The 17876-nt window shown below is 29.8% G+C and overlaps 1 protein-coding gene across 1 annotated transcript in view; it reads left to right on the forward strand.

Moving 5' to 3' along the window:
• The window catches only part of LOC123293030 (zinc finger protein basonuclin-2), a 657524-nt gene that overhangs the window by 105136 nt on the left and 534512 nt on the right, over positions 1–17876 (forward strand). Inside the window, exon 4 of the mRNA XM_044873746.1 lies at positions 17169–17271. Coding sequence (XP_044729681.1) covers positions 17169–17271 — 103 coding nt within the window. The remainder of the gene's footprint in view (positions 1–17168; positions 17272–17876) is intronic.

Below are 17876 nucleotides of genomic sequence, written 5' to 3' on the forward strand. Positions count from 1 at the left end.
GTCAAAATCCTTGCTAAGAAAAATTTGATATTTGCAGTATGAGTTAATAATTCTTCATGATTTAAGGTGATAAATTACGAAAACTACCGGTAAAGATATAGGTGGGTTATCTTAAAAAAAATCTCCTAATTTTCAATTTTGCGAAGCGTCTGTTTTTACAATATTTACAATAATGTCTCTTTTTTAACCACCGAACCAAAAAAAGGGTTGTTATAAGCTTGACCGCTATGTGTGTGTGTCTGTCTGTCTGTAGCTTGTAGTGCTCAAACGGATGAATCGATTTTTATTTTTTGCATTATTTGAAAGGTAATTTAATGGAGAGTGTTCTTAGCTATGCTTGAAGTGCGAGTTTAAGAATCCATACCCGAAACAACTAAAAAATTGGCAATGATCTTCAAAATTGGTTCAGTTTGAAGATGGCTCTAAGAAAAAAGATAATTTAATGGAGACTGTTCTTGGGTATGTTTCAAGTGCCTGCTTAGGATTAAATTTTGTAAATTTCACTAGTCTAACATTTCAACACGCTGTATCTAGAAAAGGACTTCTCGACTACAAGTGTATTGCGATACTACTATTACTTTTAACGTCACGTATTATTTGATGAGGTTCTTCTATATTATAAATTGAATCACCTTATATATATATTTTTTTTATTATTATTACATTTCTACAATATTTTCTAATAAAATTTAATCAAATTATATCAACAAACAATATTTATATTACAAAAATAGAATATAATAGAGGTATAACATAAAGAGAAAGAAAGAAGGCGGGAAAATGGAACGAAACGCGAATTGTGTTTTGTATAAAATATTATAAAGGAGAAAAAAAATTATTGTATATTGTTTTTGTGTGTGCTCTGTGTTGTGTATTTCGTGATAATATGTCGTAAGTCTTGACACAACACACTCTCTTGGAGTTTGTATTTTATATTCTACAATGAACGGTGGTATATTTTGTAGAATGAATATATAGATAGATACTTACTACACCCGTTTGGTATACAACACCTTTTTATCTGGGAATGAGAGGTGCTCCTAGCAGGGTGCGGTACTTGCCAATAACAACATAACCTGCTGATTAAAAATACAATACATGTATAAAACTTTTATTATTCTTGTATGTGTTTGTAGTAAACTTCTTGTGATCCATAATATAAATAATATCATTCATTTTTACTTCATCAGTTATTATTATGGACATTACTGGGTGATTAATCCGTTTTAAAGTCGTTTGGTAAATTCAGAGAGGTAAATCGTAAAAATTTCTTTTCTTTTCTCATTGTAATGTATATGGTACACTCAATCTTGAAGTCAAGTTTTTTCAAAAACGCATATAATTTTTTGCAAAAACACACATAATGTACTTAGTTTTTCAGTTAAACAAAACACCATCGATATACTATTTTGAAACTTAAAATCTTTATTTTGAATCTTCCTAACTTTATTTTAGACCTTGTTGACTTTTGTTTGAACAACATACTTTCCACGTAGACCTGTGATTTTGTGCCACAAATAATTGGCTTTGTTGAAATTTTGACATTTTCAACGAGGTATGAATAACCAAATTTGATTTAATATAAGTTTTAAAGTTAAAGAATAAGGAAAACCAAAAAGGGTTTTTTGAAAAAAAAAAAAAACTACATCCGTTAAGGCTGTGAACCAATCGGCATCACACTAAATTCACATTTTTTACCTATCGGTTTTATAACGAATATATCGATTATAACCAAGAAATTTGTTGATGTTTTAAATTTCCTAATAAACCGTAGTTGACTTTAGTTTACACTCCTCAAGTAATGGATTATTTCTTCGAAGCTAAAAAGCAGGACAAATTGGCTGAGTTAACTGCACCAGAATCCTCCTTTTGCGGGTGTTTCGGAAATAGAATATAGAGTGAGACTTTTCGAATGCTAAGAAAAAATGAAACCAGAAACATCACTAAAATGGTAATTGAAATTGGTAAGTAAAAATATAAATTATGGGCCTTATTTTTGAAAAATGTTTAATTCTTAATATCGATTTACAATGATCTGCTTCTCGGCAAAGATACTGAAAATGAATCACCCTGTTAATGTAGTCTTATCGTATGGTATAAGAAAAAGGTATAAAAAATAAGAATATGTATTAGCAAATCAAAATAGCCTTTAAATTATTTTACTAAAAATGATTATAAATAAAGTGTGCAAAACTTTTAAACATTGAACATAATATAAATACACATACTGTGTCCAAAAAATAAGGTGACATTTGAATTTAAACTGCGCGCGTTTGTTGTGCAATATGAATTCTTTCCGCCCGGCCAAACAGTCAACAAGGAATATTATTTGAACGTTATGCGTCATTTGCGTAACGCTATCCGCCTAAAATTATGGAAATTATGGAAAGATAATTCATGGTATTTACACCACGATAATGCACCATCCCATACTGCACTCATAGTTCGTGATCATTTCGTCGTCAAAAACTCAGCCCATATCGTTCCGCAACCACCGTATTCACCTAATCTGGCGCCGTGCGATTTCTGGCTGATCAGCAAGCTCAAAAGACCGCTACGGGGACACCGTTTTGATACGATAGAGGAGGTACTCCCGGAAAGTGGCTACAACCAGTGTTTCGAAGATTGGAAAATCTATTGGGATAAGTGCATTGCATCGGGAGGGGATAGCTTTGAAGGGGATGAAATTGATTTGGAAGAATAAATAAAGAATTTTTAAAATAAATACAATGTCACCTTTATTTATTTTTCATAATTAAAGAATATGTCTCTCTGATCAGAAACGATATCTAGATTCACTTGAGTTGGTTATTTAATGGCCAGCATTCATAAACAGTTAGAATTTCAATTCTCAATGACTGGAAGTGCATACGTCTAACAGAAAAAAGGTTTAGAAAACAATTGCATAGTATCAACTAAGAAAATAGAGACAGTTTAAGAATTTAGTACATATCGATACTTAGCTTTGCAAAATGGGTAAATGAAATAGATAAGCAGTTGAATTTATTAACTTTAGCAATGGAGGTATCAGACTTTTCCACAAATCTTTATCAAAATTTAACGAGGATTTGAGACTTTTGACTTGCTATGGGCAATGTGGCTGTCAATTCTTAATTTTTGTATACTTACCAATAGTAGTAGTCTTTATGGTAAAGGAATCCAGAAAGGATAGTAAATTTTGACTTTGTCATCGAAAAACCGCCGGCTATACTTTTTAGCCCATTTTGTTGAATATTAAAACTTTTAAAGTTTTCAAAAGCACCTCCGAAATATATTCGAGTAATTGGCCTATTTGGTCAACTGTAATGGTCAAACTTTTTGATGTATTTGTTCAGACTTACAAAAAGAAAAACAAAAATTAAAATTATTGTTTCAACTGGATTATTGTAGCGGAAAATTAAACAGTTTTATTGTTAAACAGAAACAACTCTATTGGAGTATTATGGCTGTGACAGAAATAAATATAGTAGAGGTTTCTAAGCAACTTATCACTCACTGAATGCTCTTTGTGTACATAATTGTGTAGTGCTGTATAAGATAAAAATTATACCGCATTTCACTACAAGCTTATTTACTCTGACCGATTATAGTTTACTCCTGTAATTCAAAACTTTTTAAACCATGTATATATGAAATGTTTGTCATGTCTGTGGACACGATAACTCAAAAACAAAAAAATATATCGAGCTGAAATTTTTACAGCGTACTCAGGACGTAAAAAGTGAGGTCAAGTTCGTAAATGAGCATCATAGGTCAAATGGGTCTTGGGTCCGTAGGACCCATTTTGTAAACCGTTAAAGATAGATTAAAAGTTTAATCCTTTTCAAAATTAAACAACTTTGGTTTGAAACACTTTTTCGTAAACATCATTATTTACCCGTGAGGGCGCCAATTAGGCGGAAATTTTATAATATGTACTATACTTGATTATCAGTTATGTACGTATCACATGTTTGTATGCGTAATGTGATAAAGAAATCAACACTGACTCTGCATGGTATTTCAACAATTAACTCAGTCAATTGTTTGTTTTGACTTGTTTTACAATATTTTAGCATCCTTCAGACATCACCATATACACATAGTACGTGAATAATGCGTAACAGTTCTTGTGACTTGGTAGAAATAACATTTCGGAGCTATCCCAAACCTCATAACCAAAAAAGTCCCTATTACGTTACTGTATCTCTACGGAGGTTAAAGTGAATTATAAAAACCATAATTTTGTTATTTATTTTTATTATTTTAAACCACAACAACTATACTGGATCATATCATAATAATGAAAATCTACCTTTATGATTAAGTAACAAAATAAAAACAAGAGAAAAAAGTCTTCATAATTTTTTAGTATCCTACCCATCATATTGTGTGCATGTTTTATAATAAATTTTTATATTTTTACACTTCATCTGTCCATTTACTGTACAAGTTTTATCAGTAAAATATTTATTAAATTACAAAATGAATGTTTTAATTTCCTGTAAATTTATCGAGGGTCAAATTATTATTACTAAACAGGTACATATGGGTATCAATTATATTATAGTGTTTTTATACATGAATTAATTTAATACAAAATTATGTACGGAAAAAAAATTAAAAGGATTATATTATGTGTCTGATATAATGTACTCCCACTAAAAATATGTGGTATCGACTAAATTCGGAGTACATTCATCTCTCTAATCAGGTATAGGTTCATCCCTATTGCTGCTTCAAGCACTAAGAGATAATATCAGTGTATCATATATAAAAAATAGGCGAAATACATACATAGTTATATTTCCCTATTTTTTATATGCAGACGACAGATTTCTAACGGCTCAGAGCTAAAAAACCACGTTCGGATATTCGTCGATAGTAATTTCTGAATGGCCACGGAGAGACATCGAAAAGGAAATTAGTTTTCCTATAATATGGAAATGTTTCAAGGAAAAAATTATAAGATACAAATGTTCTTTTCTGAGATACTAATGTTCTTTGATGTAATAATTATATACAGGGTGGCCTATAAAACGATGGACATAGCTTAAGGACGTATTCTTTGGACTATTTTAAGTCGAAAGTGCCTTTTATAATGTTATGCAAATCCCAATAGTTAAGGAGCTATGTGCACTTTTATATCCCCAAAGATAATAGTCAAGAGAAGTAAAATTAATAGTAAATTAATCTGACATGCCATGTAATTGTTTTGAAATTTTGCTTTTATGGTGATATTTAATTGTTGATGTTTATGTTTTTAATTTTTTACGTTCTAATTTTAAGATGAATTTAATGGCTATGATTACAAATCATGAATATGCGGACATTCATTTTATTTACGGATATTTTGACGGAAATGCAAGGACGTCAGTGCGGGAATTTCAGCGGCGGTTTCCTGATCGAAGAATTACTAATAAATGAGAGTTTTTAAATGTGCATTGTCATTTGGTTGAAAAAGATAATTTTTCAAAAGCTAATACAGGAAGCACTTTCCGATAAAGAAGCCATTTTCACATGTTCGAAAATAGTTCTTCTGGAAGTGTAGAAAAAAGTGGTTAAAGTTAATAGTGCCAAAATTGGTTAAATTTAATAGTGGAAAAAATATGAAAGGCACTTTCGACTTAAAATAGTCCAAAGAATATGCTCTGAGGCTGTGTTCATTGAGTCACTAGGCAGCCTGAATATTCTTCAATCAAATCTTAGTAGAGTCCCACTGAATGGTCAAGAGCCTGGGACAGTAAAAACGATTTAATAGAGTTAAAATGTTAAACAAAAAGCTAGTTGATTTTGGAACTCATGGCATTGGAATTTCACAGAACAATAATAAACTCAAACAGTAAGAAAAACGATTGGCTTTTTAGCACGTTCTTGTTGATTTTTGCAAATACCAAGCAGTAAAGATTTTTGGTTTTTTGCATGTCTGTCTATTTTTTAAGATAGAATCCGAAAACCTTATATGGCTATTGTATTTTTTTCATTATTATAATTTATTTTTTAATAGTCTGTATGTCATTTACTTCAATTACTCAATTTTATTTGAATTAAGATGAATAGAAATTACTTGTTTTAATACGATAGAGTAAACAAATAATTTAATTTTGAAGTTTAAATCATCTATCATAAGCGCACAGCAGTGATTATAATCTTCGGATAACTTGCTTGCATGCATTTCATTTTATTTAATTGATTTTATCGATAAAAATGCATTTATATTTGATGAATATTTTACCAATAAAAGCTTTTACTGCAGAGTATTTTAAAATTTTCATTATATAACTTATTATCAAATATCACGTGTCAGCAAATTGTCCAATTAGTTATTTTAATAAAATATATCACCAGTGCTAAGTCTTCGTATGGCCTACTTTAATTCAGATTGCTACCAAAAAAATTTGTTTTCTATAGCTGTTTATGTGGGAAAAAATAATAATTTCAATTCATAGTTCATAGTATTTTTCTTTTCGAATCAATCTATTTTGACCTACCGGTAATTGATCCTCCGGTATATTAAACAAGTCAACCATACACATAAAATTATGTTGATGTGATATGATGTTGACTGTAGAGACGAACTTTTTTTTTATTACAGTATAATTTAGCGATGCGTGTTTCCCACAATAATTGCGAGAAAATCCATTAAATATTGAAAGAAAGAATATGTATATAAAAGAAATACATATAAAAAAAGAACAACATCGTTATTATCACACTAACTAAATAAATAGATATAGAATAAATGATAATTTTTACAAGATATGGATGCTAAGATCCTTAGAGCCGAAGCCAGTGACTTGAAAGTGATGAAAATACTATCTCCCATCTGAGGGACTCCATACGAAATATAATAAAGATAGTTGCAAGACTTTGGTTGGGAGGCACAAATTACCACTTTCTCTGTCACACTTGCTTTGAGACGATTTACACATTTGGGTCACCCAATACTTGATCCACGAGTTGAAATTGGTTGACATCAAATTTCTTCTATTGTGGCTCCTTTCGGGCGACATATTTCTCAAGTAATGGACCTTGTGGTCTAACTATAACCAAGAAGCATCCAGAAAAACATGAGCTCAAAATGGGAAGAAGAGTCCACTTAAATCTCATCAAATCTCGTTTGAACTATATTCAGGAGGCATATTCAAAAATCTCACGCCAACTATAAAAATATATAAAGGGGGGGGGGAGGAATCTAAACTGAATAAAAATCTTACGTAATGAATAGATACAAAATATGCTTGCACGCATAAACTGCTAAATTCTTGGTATTAATTACTGTCTAAACTATTCGTTTAGACATTAATAGACAGCAAGAATTTGGCTTTTTGTGCGTTTTTCTATTCATTTTGACCAAAACTGGTCTTTATAGATAAATAAATCTCTTTTATTGGAAAATTTTTATTGAAAAGTGCCTAGATTTCGCAGAAACCATGATAAGAAATTTGGGGTAAATCTTTTCATTCCTATTTTGCCCATTCTGCACGGCCTGCGGAATAATGTCTCGAACAAAAACTTTTACTTTTTTAATCAATAACAACTGCCTAATTTAAAGTGCTATCGATTACCAGTTATGGCATACAGGGAGCTTCTCATTGAGCTTGAAAACCTAGGTGAAGTTTAATGTCCTAATCTTATGTGTGTCTATGTGTGCTATGCCTGTGTCCTATGTATGCCTAGACACCCAAAATTTTGTGCCTGAAGCATTTTATCGATAAAACTTCGAATTTCAACCATATGCCAACTTAACAAAAACATCCTGTATAAATAAATAAAATTATAGAAAAAAAATTTCATTAAATTACTATTTCTTGCCTCTGTCTGTTCCTAGCTCCTTTACTGATAGAGTTGTTGTAAAATTTTTTGGTAAAAACACTGACTTTGGTAGTTAATTTATCCCAAAACCGTACAGAGAGTCGATATGAGTTGTATTAAGTTTGAAGTGTTGTATAAAAATTTATTTCGATTTTCGAGGTGAAAACAACATCTTTCTATCACAAAGTTAATAAATCGACAAAGAATAAATGATAATTTTTAAAATAATAATTATTACATTAGGCAGTTAGAACTCATCGTTTTTAGAGTCATCAACAACAGCAAACAAACAAACGTATATATTATGCTTACTTACTTGTTTTATTCATTTCCCGTATATATTTTGATTAAACATGTCTTCACTCATTCTTTAACAATTTACGTGATTTAAGTGAAAATGTTTTGTTGATTATGAATTATGATGAAATATATAGGATGCTATCATATTTTATGAAAGTATTTTTAGATTTTATGCAGGAGTAGTAGACATTTTATGTAGTTTTAATGCCAATCCGTGTTCTTAAGGATGTATGAGCATGGTAGTGGGGGCACAAATTTAAAAATAGATATTTTCAATTTTGATGATAAATTTATATTATAACTTGACGATATAAGACGAAAAGTAAGAATAAAATTTTTCGATATCTGGCTTAATTTTCAAAATATCCAAAATTGAAAATTTTGTTTAATTATTTAGCTTTCGATATTTCGAAAACCAAGACACATATCGAAAAATTTTATTCTTATTTTTCGTCTACATTCATGAAGTTATAACAAAATTCATCATCAAAGTTGAAAATAAGATAAAAATAATTTCAACCCTTAATCTACCCTGCTCTTACATCCCTTATATGGACGGTGACACTTGGTTTTTTTCTTTTCTTATTCATTGCTAATATGTTTACTTTCTATTAAAAAGTTTTTTTTTAAATTTGTTTTCATTCATTCCAAATGAAAATTATCAAAAACTTCCAAAATATGTCGTTTTTTGAGATTCCTCCATAAGAGCCAATGTATTTTATATCGATTTTTAATGACTTTTTTCTTAAAAATTTGCACGGTTACCTAAGCTGAAATTTTAACCACATATTCTTTGAGTAAAAGACTACCTACAAACAAATTTTGAGCCGTTAAATCAAACATTGTTGTCATGCTCATACATCCTTAAAATAGTTGAAATTAAAGGGTAATTTTAATTTTATATTTTTAAGTTTGAATATATGGTGATTTTGATCCCACAAATATAATAATTGGTCTAGGAATTGAACAACTATTGAACATCTACCATGAGAAAATAGATTTTGTTATTTTGTGTTGGCATTAAAAATTTATATCTACACATAGAAATTTAATCTAGAATTAATTTGTCTCCACTTCGGTCTGCGTATATAAATTTTCAACTCCAACAGTGGATAGTATTGAATATCAGAACGAAGTCTGCAATTAGGGTCAATTTTTCTCAATAAATACCGTCAAAGTTTACAAAATTTATATTTGCGACAAACTATATACTAAGCAAAAACTTGACTAGACCATTCAGGACTTTTAATCATGAATAATTATTTTCGTTAAACAATTAAGGTGTTTCGATGCTGAAAAAATGATAACCGTGCAGAAAATGGACTTAAAAATACAGAAGACGTATTAAATACTCATTCAAAATTTTAGCTTTTTGATAACACTTTCGTCATGGTATCGAAACACCTTAATAAAAAGTTTTCCATCTGATGTCGACTCAATTGGTCACACTGTATATGCATGATCATACTATTCATTTTATATATGGATATAATATGACGAAGAATATTACTTATAAATTCTTCATTTGTGAAGAATAGGAAATGAAATAATTTTCTACGTAATTCGAATAATTATTTATTAGAGTTGTAGTAGATATGATGCAAAACTAATCATAAGGTCATTTGTACAATTGATTGTTTTTTGTACAACGCATGCATGCAAATACAGTTACCAGTCTAAGTATCTATTTATTGTATGTTGTGTGTTCCATATTCCTTTTAGAGGTGTCGGAGACCACCTTCCTCCATCTATTTCTATCACTTGCATATCTAATTAGATTTTCCAAATTTAAATTTGTCCATGCATTTATATTATCGATCCACTTGACTTTTTTTCTACCTCTTACTTTGCTGCAGTTCATTTGACCTACTAAAATTACTCGCTGTAGCTCGTAATTTTTCCCATGGATTAAATGCCCGAAGTATGCTGTTTGTCTCCTTTTTATGGTTCTGACCAGTCTCGACTTTTAATTTATTGAGCACATCTTCATTTCGCACTTTGTCAGATCATTTCACTTTAAAAATTCGACGGTAACACCACATTTCAAAAGCATTTAATTTTCGTATTGAGTTGATTTTCAGCACCCAAGTCTCACAACAATACAAAAGCACAGACCACACATAGCAATTTAAAATTTGGATTCTTAAACACTTGTTTGGTTTATTGTTAACTAAGAATTTTCTTTATTTATTAAATATGGATTTAGCTTGTCCAATTCTTTGTTTAATTTTCACTGCACTTTCCATATCACTGTTTACTTTCTACTTGTTTAATAATTGTATTTTACACTTTAAATTAATTTTTTTGCCATTCTGTTTTCCTTTATTAAATACCATACAAACAGTTTTTTTTAACGTTTAGACTTAAACCTGCGTTCACACTTGCCTCGCAGACTTTATTTACCAGAACCTGCAGACCTTCTTCGCTATTTGCAATCAATACAGTGTCATCCGCGTAGCTTATATTATTTATAATGTGTCCATTTACTTTAATGCCTTCGTTTATATCGCTTAATTCTTCCATTATTTTTTCCGCATATAGGTTGTAAATTAGTGGTGACACTACACATCTTTGCCTCACACCCCGTTTTATTTTAACCCATTTAGTAAGTCCGTTATTAGTACAAATAGCCGCTTCTTGATTCTAGCAAAGAAGTTACTCTGTTTAAATTCATTCGGGCAGTTGCTAAAAATAACTTTCTAGATACTCGTTACAAAATTTAAGAAACCCCGGATTAATTTAAGAAACCGCGAGGCAATTTCAATTTTTTTTCACTTCATGTGCAAACTCCATGTGCGGGTGACCTTTTCACAAAAAGTTTGTGAATACGATAGGTAGTTACCTCATGTCGAATTTGCCATATTATGCATAAAATGGTAAAACTAGACTTGATACCATGACAAAATTTTAAATTGAAATTAATCTAGCTCGATATCACTCTATGGTGATATCGAGCAATGACTTCGCTAACCTATCTATAATATATTCCTTGCTGTTTAATTAGGAATTTTAAAAGTTCATATTTGGCATACTTCTAAAGATTTTCAAACAACAAATTCAATTTTCTGCCTGTGCGGTCTTCCCTAGATAAAAAAAATTTAGTCAACAATATTCTTCTGTCAAGTCCTTGTTCTATTAAAATAATTTCTTCACGTTTTTTAAAGAAAATAATAAAGTGGAAATATAACTTCGACATGATAATTTTATATATTCTTTGGTGGCATAACTGCTGTTCACATAAATATTATACATATATCATAAATGTTCATAAACTGTCTACGTAAAAAGAAAGCGATACTATAACAACCCATCTACAATTCTATCATCCTCTGGGAGTTCATCTGGACCAGTACGTTCATATACATACATACCATACCATGTAACACCTAAATATATACCTACTATAACATTATACCGCTTACTCATTCTCCTTAACCTTTATCTTAACTCCCTGACTCATTGTTATACATGTCAAGGAAATTGCAGTCAACCTCAATGGGGCCTGCGGGATTTCTAAACGAGCTCAATTTGAATATATTTGACATGGATTTTAAGTGAGCTGAAAATTTAAAAAAATATATTTTATATATGCCGCCATCAACTTATAAATATATTTTACGTTCCTCTTTTTGTTTAGTCCTTAATATTTTCCTTTAAGCGACATAAACCACTGTTTATTATAAAATATTAGACGACTGGGTGTTCCAAAATTGAATGCTTCTAAATGAATTCCAAAATTTTCGATTTACTTAACACGCTTTTATTAGCTTCATACGTATGTTAGAATTGTTGTATGTTAGTATGTAACGGAAACTTTGAACATGATTTTAACCCCCTTTAAAACGTCGGAATAACTCGAAATTTGGCATACTTATCAAAGACCGACGACAATAAAATAATTTAGTAATTTATTTGATTATCCTGATCATGGTTTTCAGGATCCTCAATTTTCGTATCTGAAAATATAAACATTTATTTGCACTCCCATCATATTTATACTGAATTTTTGATAAATAAATAATGGTCTTAAAAACTAAAAACACAAAATAAATAATAGTTTAAAAACTAAAAAACAGGCTTTTGAAACTAGCTGAACTAAAAGGTAGAAAATAATTTCATTAAATTCAAAAAACTCATTTTATCGTAAAAGTGGCGTGGGGTGCTTTTTTTTTTATAATGACTTTACATATTATGTCCTATGATACCGAGGGGGACGTAGGGCCTCATACGACTTTACTTCTACCAATATCTGTCTCTAAAATATTTACAATAATTTAAATTTAGCACCCCACGCTTTTTGACGATGAAGTGAACTTTTTGAATTTCAAGAAATTATTTTCCACCTAGTAGTTCACCTAGTTACAAAAGCGTGTTTTTTAGTTTTTTTAAACTTTTGTTTATTTATTAACTGTTATTCAATGTATCTTTAACCTGTTGACCTATGAAATTACGCTTTGTTTCAAATTACCTTAGCGTTTATATTAGACTAGCAGCGCTCTGTGGTATTATCCAGAGAGAGGGATGTTACCCGCGATTACCAGAGTTTCTATCGTTACTGGTTAAAGTAAAAAATTTTCCTGGGTGAAAATCAGCCCCTAAACTTTTTGACCCCTTAACTTTCTAACCCTATCTATCCCACAAGATCCATACATTTTACCGAAATAATGAAATTATATAGGTGTAAATGTGCTATTGCAGACTATAATGTATCGCTATGCCAAATGTCATCTAAATCCGTTAAGTAGTTTTTGCGTGAATAACAAACTGGATGGATGGATGAAAGTTTGTTATTCACGCAAAAACTACCTAACGGATTTAGACGATATTTGGCACAGCGATACATTATATGGATTAAATTTTTATAATTTACTGAGTTCGAAAGATTATCCATACTGTTATTGCTCTTTCGAACTCAGTAAATTATAAAAATTTGTGATAGTAAAATGGCAAAATTAATTAAAATGAATTTAATTATTTAGATTATTTCTTTGCTATAATATTTTCTTTCTCAAACATCATTCTATAATCACGCCATCAAACTATTTTTAATTAGCTAGTGCATTGAAAAATAAATTTATATAAAATTAAGTAAAGGTTTTTATTTACAAAATTAAAGAATATTTAACTCAAAATATTTAACGCATGTGCAGAACGCGTGATCAAATCTCTCATCACGCGACTAAAGATTACCGAATGCTTGACGTGAGTCCTGACAGGTTAATAAATCATAGTAATTTACAAAATTGCTGTTTTAAAATTACCACTGCTGATTTTTACGTTTTATGCCTGTTTATGACTGCCATATTGACTGCTTTACGTCATTATTGATTTTCTCAACAGTTAATTGTTAATTTCGTAGAAGTTTGAGATACTTTGTAGAATGCTAAATAGAAAATTCGTTGTTTGTTAATACATTGTCTCGTGGGAAAGAATTAAGAAGCTCACTCACTTTGTATGTATGTGTGTATGTGTGTATGTGTGTATGCATATAAAAAGGGGTTGATTTTATATTATTTAGATGTTTGATATTATGTTGTTAGGTACATAATATTATGTATAATAGAAAAAGCTGCTACTTTGTAAAAGTTCTGTAAACAATAAATATGTCAGCTTTTAAGTTTATTATCTTAAGAGTAACAATATTTAACTTTGATATAAATAATTAGTTGTTATAAACGAATCTTTCAACAAAAACTTAATGTTTTGTAAAATATTCGAAAGATTATTCTGTATTATTTTACTGAAATGTTCTTTAATAACAGGCGAATCTTTTTAACATTGAAATTACAAAAAAAAATTATTTACGTTAAGTATATATCCAAACATTAAGAAGATTTTTTAAATCTTGAACCGAGAAAAGAAATATACGCTTACGACCTAGTAGATATTAAATAGCCGTAAAGTACAAGTTTGTAATCAGGGTTAAATTTTTATCACAAATATAATCATTACAATTCATCATGTATGAATTACATCTAAACTTTCTACTCTATAAAAATTCAATCTTATTAAAATAATTTCTTTCTGCAATAAAATTTGACTTTATTAAAAAAATTTTTCATTTTCTTTCTTAAAAATTTCCATTGCATTTAATACGGTAGTTGCCTGAACTAAAATTTGCCATAATACGCCGAAAAAAGTAAAACTTGATAAAATAGGTAATACGGAAAAATTTGAAAATGAAATTAAAATTGATTGAAAAACGAAAAAGTTATAAGCATTCAAAGATTGTTGACCATCTCTTTTTAGTAAATGGAAGTTTTATATGTATACTCTATGGTGATATCGGACAATAGCGTCAATAATCAATATCCGCCTCTTTGTTTTGGAATTTGGAATTATAAACGTTCATATTTTGCGAACTTCTGAAGATTTTAAAAAACCAACTTCATTTTTCTATCCGTGCTGTGAGAATTCTTCACTTGAAATTATAAGCATTCCAACATTGTTTCCCATCTCCTTTTAGCAAAACATAGTTTTATTTGTATTTTATATGTATCTCTATGGTGATATCAGATTATGACGTCACTTACCCATATCTACTTCTTTGTTTAATTAGGAATTTTAAATTTTCATATTTTGCGTACTTTTAAAGATTTTCACAAATATACTTCACTTTTCTGCCCGTGCAGAGAGAATTCTTCACCTGAAGTGATGAAAATTTAGTAAACAAGTCTAATTCTCAAATAAAAGCAAGAAGTAAGTACCTATTGTAGAATGTATTATCCAAGGAAACACGTTATTTGTATGTAGCCGAGGTTATTAAGGGGCCTGGTAAACAGTACCTGTAAAATGGGAATTTTTATTAAAAATTTTTTTGAAATAGTTAACAGAAAGAGGAAATATAAATCATTTTTAAACAAGTGAAAATAATCAATTGACTGAGTTAATTGTTGAAATAATATGGATGAACAGTGCATCATTACTCACACATATACCTATACATGTCACACATACATAACTGATAATCCCATAATACATACTATAAAATTTGCATCTAATGTGTGCCCTCGTGAGTAAACAGTGATGTTAACAAAAAAATGTTTCATATTAAATTTTAACGAATGTCATTTTTCACAAGCAATAACTCCATTTCCTTCGACAATTCGCTAAAGAAGGGTAACCTCATAATACTTATAAATTAGTATTCTTATTTTTTTTAAAACTGCACATAACAAGTTTTAATTTGATATTTTACAGACAAATTTTAATCTTTTTATATTGTATAAAAATTAATGACGTCTCCATTTCTATGTGTTAATTACAATTTTCACAGTGGTATATGATGATCAACCTGGGCCTAATTAAAAGTCGACTGTTTTTATTAAAATTGTAAGTTGTAAAGTGTATATTTTCCCAAGTCTCTAGTGGTACTACTTCTATACTATTATTAAGTTTTACTTTTCTTTCTGTTAAATATATAAATGGGAGTTTTCTTTTACGTATTTATACTATTTAATTTACAGGATAAGTTAACTATAACGTAATTTATTTCAGTGTATATCAGTATTACATACAATACTTAGTATTAAGGTTTCAGAATCTTGGTACTTTTGTATATATAAAACTGATCAAAGTAATAGCAGACGAAAGTAAATAATCAGGGTATGACTCTATAAAGTTAAGTGAATTCTCTTTGAGAGATGTGTGATGAACTTGATTTATAAGAAATTAAAACTATGCAATTTGCATAAATAATATTCATTTTGAATTAACCGTATATATACTAACTTCACAATTCGGATAATAGTGACGAAAACGATTCCAAACTTGTTACTCGGGGTTTTGGGGTCGCTGAGAACGAAGAGTGCGACAGAATTAATCTAAAACGTATCTGGTGCCCGATTCTCTCACCTTCGAATCCTCAGGCTTTTCATGGTAAGTTATTATTAGAGCTTAGAGATCAAGCACATGATTTTTGAAGAAAAAAACGACTTCTTAATGTTTGCGCACGATTTCTTACGCTTTGAGAAGCAGAATCTTGTTTGGGGTACTGGAAACTATTAAAAGAAAATATTATTTCTCTTTTATGGACCTTCGAAGCATGGGGCTATTAAGTGTTTGCACTTAATATTAGATCCTGATTTTTAAAGAATGTCTTATCCGCATCATTATTTGTTAATGTTTATTTATTTTACTACATCCATATTTACAATTACATTTATGATGTGGGCGGACTCGGTTACTTCGTTCTTATTCAAGCGACGATAATGTGATCAATTCTATGACCCCCATTATTTATAATTGTTCACACTGTCGTTGCCTGGATTTGAACTCGCAGCTAAGCCGAACCTAAGTCTAAGTAGACAAACGGGCTAGAACTATCGCCTTAGACCGCTCGGCCACTTTGGCTCTCGGTCACATTTGTCACAATAATCGAACATATAGTTCACAGCAAGTTAACGAATTAATGGTTTTATTTATTAAAAAAAAATTCTTAGCCATGAGGCATAGTTTAAAGAGGAATGGCATAGAAATTCATATAGTATTTTGTCCATCTTGTCAAGAACGTTTTATTCGACTATCACTGTACATAGTTATTATACAGTTTTTATATTTAATAATAATATCGAAATATACGAAAGAGTTGTTCTTATTTTGCATATTCAAACGTAGTCTCTTGAATGCCATTTTATTATTTTACTTTTATTTTAACTACTTGTGAAAATAATTATGAAAATAAATAAAATAATTTTTTTTTACTTTTTTCCACTGTTAGTATTTTTCATGCTGGAGGAAGTTTTATTATTTTTCATAATCATGCTGTTATAAAGATTTAAATATGGTTAGTCATTTTATCATGTACAAAATGAATCGGAGATAACCAGTGTTGAATAAAAGCGAATAACAGTTTTACCCAATTTTATACTCAAAGAAAAAAATAATAAGTTGTTAACTCATCCGTTCATCATCCGATAACAAACTATCGTTCCCTCATTTACCCGAAACTATTCACCGTTTTCCGACTGATTAAATTAAAATTAACAAAACAGTTTCATACACATTTTTATTTAAAAAAATAACTTTTTTTTTTCTAATATATCTTTTTAATTCGAATATCTTTTTAATTGCAGGCGATTCGATGTACAGTACCAAATTGTAGTTGCAACTGCTTTGTTCCTGGTAAACGTCATCTACGCTATTGTGATACGTGTAAACATGGCTGGGTACCTCACGGTAAGTGAACATTTTATTAAGATTTTAGACATCATGCAATAAATTTTTTCAAGAGTTCGCTCTCTTGTTGCATGGCCTACATTAACCGAAAATAATTTGTGTAATAAATTTGTGAGAAAATTTATAGTTTTACAGGTCAAAGTGTGAGTTGTTGGACAGTAATTAAGTATATTAACGATATGATAGCGATAGGTTTTGCGATTGTTTAGGCTTTTGTAAATATGTCGACATTAGTTTGAAATTGTCGAATACTTTCATCAGCACGATATCAAATTTTATGACTACTACAAGCTGCAATATCACCTCCATCGAACCCCCCCAGTTCCAAACAGCTTTGGTATTCCATAATATGTAATACGAATAATTTATCTTTGTTTCATTTATTATTTAAGGTAGTACGAGCGCCAAGGCATGTTTAAACTTGTTTTTGAAATTATTTGTACCTTATTTTCAACTTTGATGATGAATTTTGTTATAACTTCATGAATGTTGACGAGAAATAAGAATACAATTTTTCGATTTCTGCCTAGGTTTTCGAAATATCGTAAGCCAAATAATTAAACAAAATTTTCATTTTTCTATTTTGAAAATTACAGATATTGAAA

Source organism: Chrysoperla carnea, chromosome 2, assembly GCF_905475395.1.
Source record: "Chrysoperla carnea chromosome 2, inChrCarn1.1, whole genome shotgun sequence".
Classification (NCBI taxonomy): domain Eukaryota; kingdom Metazoa; phylum Arthropoda; class Insecta; order Neuroptera; family Chrysopidae; genus Chrysoperla; species Chrysoperla carnea.